This window comes from Salvelinus sp. IW2-2015, linkage group LG18, assembly GCF_002910315.2.
Source record: "Salvelinus sp. IW2-2015 linkage group LG18, ASM291031v2, whole genome shotgun sequence".
NCBI lineage: Eukaryota > Metazoa > Chordata > Actinopteri > Salmoniformes > Salmonidae > Salvelinus > Salvelinus sp. IW2-2015.
The window spans coordinates 67542243-67549500 of NC_036858.1; the positions used below are offsets into that span (position 1 = coordinate 67542243).

The following is a 7258-nucleotide window of genomic DNA, read 5'->3' on the forward strand; positions in this document are numbered from 1 at the left end:
ATCGCTGGGGTGGTTTGTGGTGCTGTAACGTACACGCTCCCCAGGGGTTTTCCCCAACACCACCACCGCCACCAGGCTCACTCGACTCGCACCTCTTGTCCCTCCTTCCCCAGAGGGTGCTCGAGACGTTGGTGGGGGTCGAAGTTATGTCCGCCAGGACCAGGAAAAACCACATATTTGAAAATATGACGTAATAAGGATGTGTCCATATAGGGTACAGAACCCTTTGTAGTTATAGAACTCACAGCCTGTGGAACTTAACAATTTACCTCCAGGAAAGTAGAACATCGTGTCAGCGCTATCAACTGGTTAAAGACACTACCGTACACTCACAAGGGCTTTAACTATAACTTGAACTAGAAGAAAACCACTTGTCTATCCCTGTGAAATTTATAATACTTATAAACTCACTACTGGTCTATATTTCAATAGCCTCCAAAGAAACAGGTGTCTGTATCCCTGGGTACCGATACCTGCTATAAAACTCATCCTTCGTCCTAGACACATACCTCCATTCAAGAAACAGGTGTCTTTTCTTATCCTCGTAAGAACCTGTGGTGCTGCTCGTTTCACCAGACACAGAGTATAACAAATCCTGGACAAAAAACTATGTCATGGAGATTCTCCATGTGAACATGCTTTCGTCCACAACTGGGCTTCTTAATCTATGTCCCGGAAATCAGCACTAAATGTTTTGAGACATTGTCAAGCTGCTTGTTAAATAAATATTTCCATAAGTTATAAATAAAGCCGGTTCCAACTTACAGGCTCTCCTTTACGGCGGAGACTGGGGCTCCGCGCTTGACCTTGGGCTCCGCTGCTCCCCTGTAGGGAAACAAACAAATCACTTATCACACTGGAGGTGGGCACCTTTATTGTGGAGGACGGGCTCATGCGATGGTTGGTGAGCGGAATAGGAAATTATGGAAATATATACAACTAGAACGTATGTTCCATGTTTGATTTCTCCATTCCAGCCATTATTATGAGCCATCCTCCCCCTAGCCTCCTCCACTCTGCCACGCCATCAGCAACATCACACTAACTCCTGTCCATATACACATCACAAATGGAGTTAGTGCAACACACACGTTTAATATTTGTTGTATACATCCAAGATATGCATTACAAGACTAATGTCATTGATCTGCTTAGTATCAATTTACAAAGCCAATACTCACCACCATCTGCTTGATGAAAACAGCCCAAGCACATCACAAATAGGAGGACTAATGCGCGCCTTGCCGCAATACTGGGGTAAATAGCATGAAAAGCTAGTTGATGCAATGGTTCTACATAAGTTAGTCGATAGAGTACATAAACGGAGGTACTGCAAAGCATTGTTACCCTTTTGGTGCCGGAGGAGTCGGATGGATTGCTTTGCTTACGCTAAATGGGTGCTGTGGGGGTAAGGGTGGTCGGTGGGAGGGGTTTTCGTGAGATGAGAGAGGAGCGCGACACCGAGTGCTCCGGATAGGTCCACCATGAGGGGAGCAATCAGCCACGGGAGGTTTCCTGGGAGGAAACCAGGGCCATAAGTCACACAGCTATGATACCACAGAGCATTCCCGTATTGGGATCACGGAAACAAAAAGAACTACTACACTAGCCTTAATGCACAATATCTCGTCTTTATGCGAGTGCACAGTGACTACTTTTCTCTGTAATCCAATGCGTACTCTCACATATTAACTAGTTCTAATGCTTGCTTCTACTAATCATCTAACATATTAGAGTCCCATCATGCTAGCATATGCCACTACAGTCCTCAATTCGGCTTCTACATAACGATCTTAACTGGCTTTGTAAACAATACTACGATATTAATCAAACTTGTTCTACATATACATGCTGAATGGCTAACATTCTACATACCTACATTCTAAGGCTGTCCTCACATATCTACAGTCGTTAATAGATGGTAGGTCCATTTTCGTACATACACAGTCGTCGTACATCTAATCTCTAGGTTCCTACAGGACACGTACAGTCTCTAATGTGAAGCCCTTGATCTCTAAGCCCAGCATATACATCTAATTGCTTCTACATCATCTACCGATCTTAAATGGCAAATTAATCCAACATAACTATCAGTCTAAGCGTCTTACTCTCACATACTACTAGTCTTAATCGGCTTTCATACATACTACATCTAATGTTCTTCTATCATATACTACAATTCTAATGCTTCTACACAACTACTCGATCTAAGCTGAACCTTCCCAGTGACCCAGCTAATGCGTCCCACATATACAGTCTCTAATTGTTCTTTCACCCATCCCATACACAGTCTTAATGCTCTTCCCCTATCAACTACGGTCTTTATAGCTCGCCCAATACTACATCGGCTTAATGCTTCTCTACCCATTACTACCATCCCATCTTAATGGCCATCCCATTCATACACAAGTCATTAATGCTTTTTTCTATCATCATACATCTATACGGACTTCCCTACATTTATCTACAGTCGCTTAACTGCTATAAGCATCGACATACTACAGATCTTTAATGTCGGTGTCTAAATCTACAGTCGCTTAATGTCAAACGAATCACACATACATCCCTTAAACATGAAAACACATATGTTCTTCTATCTACATCAACTAACGAACCTCGGGCATTCCCATGCTGTCCCACGTTCATTCATTGGACTAAACATAACTATATGCGTTATTGTCTAGCATATTTTACCCTTACAGTCGGAAACTTACTATGGGAGTGGTACTCCTGTATCTAACATACACAGTCTTACAGGCATTTCTAGCGAGTACACAGTACTAATTGACTATCGAGCTAACCTCTGAGATGAGACTTTCCCACATGAAACTAAGAGTCTTAATGCTATGTCTACATACTACAGTCTTATGGCATAAATTCCACAACTACAATCTAATGGCTTTCTACATACGACCAGTCTTATGGCTTCCCACAACTACCAGTCTTAAATCTGGGTTATACATACTACAGTCTTAATGGCTTCCCACATTACACTCTTAATGTTCTACATACTACATACGAATGGCTTATCTATACATACTACAGTCTTAATGTGTTCTACATACTACAAGTCTTAATGGTCCTTATCCTACAAACTACAGTCTTAATGGCTTTCTACATACTACAGTCTTAATGGCTTTTCACCATACTACAGTCTTAATGGCTTTCTACATACTACAGTCTAATGCTTTCTACATACACAGTCTAATGGCTTCCGTTTTTTTTTTTTGTCTGTTTTTTTTCAAATACTACAGTCTCTTTCTTAATGGCATTGTCAAGTTAAAAAGCACGATCTAAATGTGCATTCTTTTCAATTACAATTAGGTATTCCTAGGATTATTATCATATAATATCTATTATTACCAGTTTCATATTGAAGCAAAGCGAACAAGATCTTCACTAATGTAGTCCGTATATAAAACGTAATACCTTAGTGCACCCTGCCTCCGACTCATCACTTCCGGGCTCACCCTGTTTTGGTTAAGGATGAGAAAGCGGGTGAAAGAGGTGGAGGACATATCTCTACAGAAACTTCAGTTCAGGGTTAAACGAGTGTGTAAACTTAAGTTCTCTCTATTTTCAATGTCTGACATTCACTATGTGCTTAATGAAAGTAGGTGTCTATCCCTGGGTTAGAGACCTGTAGTAAACTCACCTGTCTAACAATACCTCCAGAAGAAACAGGTGTCTATCCCTGGGTTAGAGACCTGTGGTCCGGTTTCCCAGACACAGATTAAGCATAATCCTGGACAAAAAACCTATGTCATTGGAGATTCTCCAGTGAACATGCTTTTTGGTCCACAACTGGGCTTGCTTAATCTATGTCCCGGAAATCAGCACTAAATGTTTTGAGACATGGTCAGCTGCTTGTTAAATAAATATTTCCATAAGTTATAAATAAAGGCGGTCCAACTTACAGGCTCTCCCTTTACGCCGGGCTCTCCCTTGGAGCCTTGGGCTCCTTGCTCACCCTGTAGGGAAAACAAACAAATCACATCAGCACTGGAGGTTGGTGGCACCTTTATTGTGGAGGACGGGCTCATGGTAATGGCTGGAGCGGAATAGGTGGAATGGTATGAAATATATCAAACATGGTTTCCATGTGATTTGCTCCATTCCAGCCATTATTATGAGCCATCCTCCCCTCAGCCTCCTCCACTGCACATCAGCTAACACTCACCACTAATTCCTGGTCCATATACACATCACAAAATGGAGTGTAGTGCTACACACGTTTAATTGTTTTTATACATCCATAGATATGCATTAAATGACTGTGTTCTATTGGATTCTGCGTAGTATCAATTTACAAAGCAATACTCACCACCACTGCTTGATGAAAACAGCCCAAGCACATCACAAAATGGACTAGTGCTGCAAACTTATACATGAAATGCTATTTGATCAATCTACTAGATAGTGATCGTAACAGTGGTACTCACATGGTTACCCTTGGGGCCGGGGCCACCACCAGCTCCGGGAGGTCCAGCGGGGCCACGGGATCCTGGGAAACCAGGAGCACCAGAGATACCAACAGCACCCTATGGGATGGACAAGAGAACACACACGTTAATGCACCAACACCCGTATGCATGCACATACTACAGTCTTAATGGCTTTCTACATACTACAGTCTTAATGGCTTTCTTTTGAACATAATCAATCATAGATCTTCAGATAGATGTATCCACAAGACTCATACTTACAGTGGCACCCTTGCCTCCTGACTGGCCATCACTTCCGGGGCACCCTGTTTGGTTACAGAAAAGAGCGGAAAGAGAGGGGGACATTATCTTACAGTAAACTTCAGGGGTCAGAGTTAAACGGTGTACTATGAGGGTAAACATAAGCATTATCACATATATAAGGATAAAGACCTATATAAAGATAATGATATATAAGCATATATAAGATAGGACTTACAAGCACAAGCAACCAGGACAAATAATAATATAAGCATTTAAGGGCAACCATGCACAACAGTACTCACAGAGGGTCCAGCAGCACCAGCGGTCCAGGGTTACCGGGCTCTCCACGAGATCCTTGGGGTCCGTCTGACCACGGCCTCCCTGAGGACCGGTCTCTCCCTAAAGGGACAGCAGAGAGGACATTAGGAGGTGCTGGATAACACATTCTTTGAAACTGATGTTACAATATGTAGGAATATAATTAATCAGTTTCTTTTATGTGTTATGTTTATATTATTCCTATTGAGTACAATTTCAGTTGTTCACTCCTCCACTGTTTCCTCTCTAATAGAGGTCTGTACATTACAGTAGTCTCACTGTTCCTCTCTAATAGAGATCTGTACATTACAGTAGTCTCTCACTGTTTCCTCTCTAATAGAGATCTGTACATTACAGTAGTCTCACTGTTTCCTCTTCTAATAGAGGTCTGTACATTACAGTAGTCTCACTGTTTCCTCTCTAATAGAGGTCTGTACATTACAGTAGTCTCCACTGTTTCCTCTCTAATAGAGATCTGTACATTAGTTCTTTTTTGTTTTGTTACAGTAGTCTCTCACTGTTTCCTCTCTAATAGAGTCGTACATTACAGTAGTCTCACTGTCCTTCTCTAATAGAGGTCTGTACATTACAGTAGTCTCACTGTTCTCTCTCTAATAGAGGTCTGTACATTACATGTAGTCTCCCACTGTTTCCTCTCTAATAAGTCTGTACATTACAGTAGTCTCTCACTGTTTCCTCTCTAATAGAGGTCTGTACATTACAGTAGTCTCCTACTGTTTCCTCTCTAATAGAGTCTGTACACTTACAGTAGTCTCCACTGTTCCTCTCTTAGAGTCTGTACATTACAGTAGTCTCACTTTTCCTCTCTAATAGAGTCTGTACATTACAGTAGCTCTCACTGTTTCCTCTCTAATAGAGGTCTGTACATTACAGTAGTCTCCACTGTTTCTCTCTAATAGAGGTCTGTACATTACAGTAGTCTCTCCTTTCTCTCTAAAGAGGTCTGTACATTACAGTGTCTCTCACTGTTTCCTCGCTAATAGAGATCTGTACATTACAGTAGTCTCTCACTGTTTCCTCTCTAATTAGAGGTCTGTACATTACAGTAGTCTCTCACTGTTTCCTCTAATAGAGGTCTGTACATTACAGTAGTCTCTCACTGTTTCCTCTCTAATAGAGTCTGTACATTACAGTAGTCTCTCACTGTTTCCTCTCTAATAGAGTCTGTACATTACAGTAGTCTCTACTGTTTCCTCTCTAATAGAGGTCTGTACATTACAGTAGTCTCACTGTTTCCTCTCTAATAGAGTCTGTACATTACAGTAGTCTCCACTGTTTCCTCTCTAATAGAATCTTGTCATTACAGTAGTCTCTCACTGTTTCCTCTCTAATAGAGGTCTGTACATTACAGTAGTTCTCACTGTTTCCTCTCTAATAGAGTCTGTACATTACAGTAGTCTCACTGTTCTCTCTAATAGAGGTCTGTACATTACAGTAGTCTCCCACTGTTTCCTCTCTAATAGAATCTGTACATTACAGTAGTCTCCACTGTTTCCTCTCTAATAAGTCTGTACATTACAGTAGTCTCTCACTGTTCCTCTCTAATAGAGGTCTGTACATTACAGTAGTCTCCACTGTTTCCTCTCTAATAGAGTCTGTACATTACAGTAGTCTCTCCACTGTTTCCTCTCTAATAGGGTCTGTACATTACAGTAGTCTCCCACTGTTTCCTCTCTAATAGAGATCTGTACATACAGTAGTCTCTCACTGTTTCTCTCTAATAGGAGTCTGTACATTACAGTAGTCTCCCACTGTTTCCTCTCTAATAGAGTCTGTACATTAGTAGTCTCCACTGTTTCCTCTCTAATAGAGGTCTGTACATACAGTAGTCCCCACTGTTTCCTCTCTAATAGAGGTCTGTACATTACAGTAGTCACTGTTTCCTCCCTAATAGAGGTCTGTACATTACAGTGAGCTCTCCACTGTTTCCTCTCTAATAGAGTCTGTACATTACAGTAGTTCCTCACTGTTTCCTCTCTAATAGAGGTCTGTACATTACAGTAGTCTCTCACTGTTTCCTCTCTAATAGAGGTCTGTACATTACAAGTAGTCTCCCACTGTTTCCTCTCTAATAGAGGTCTGTACATTACAGTAGTCTCACTGTTTCCTCTCTAATAGAGTCTGTACATTACCAGTAGTCTCTCACTGTTTTCCTCTCTAAATAGAGGTCTGTACATTACAGTAGTCTCACTGTTTCCTCTCTAATAGAGGTCTGTACATTACAGTAAGTC

The 7258-nt window shown here is 41.4% G+C and overlaps 1 protein-coding gene across 1 annotated transcript in view; it reads right to left on the reverse strand.

Moving 5' to 3' along the window:
• Positions 1 to 7258, reverse strand: part of LOC111978005 (collagen alpha-1(I) chain) — a 47868-nt gene that overhangs the window by 19635 nt on the left and 20975 nt on the right. The window contains 9 exon segments of the mRNA XM_070448721.1: positions 34 to 104; positions 510 to 595; positions 766 to 825; positions 1389 to 1547; positions 3841 to 3971; positions 4443 to 4541; positions 4707 to 4750; positions 4972 to 5010; positions 5013 to 5069. Of these exon segments, the coding sequence (XP_070304822.1) occupies positions 34 to 104; positions 510 to 595; positions 766 to 825; positions 1389 to 1547; positions 3841 to 3971; positions 4443 to 4541; positions 4707 to 4750; positions 4972 to 5010; positions 5013 to 5069 (746 nt within the window).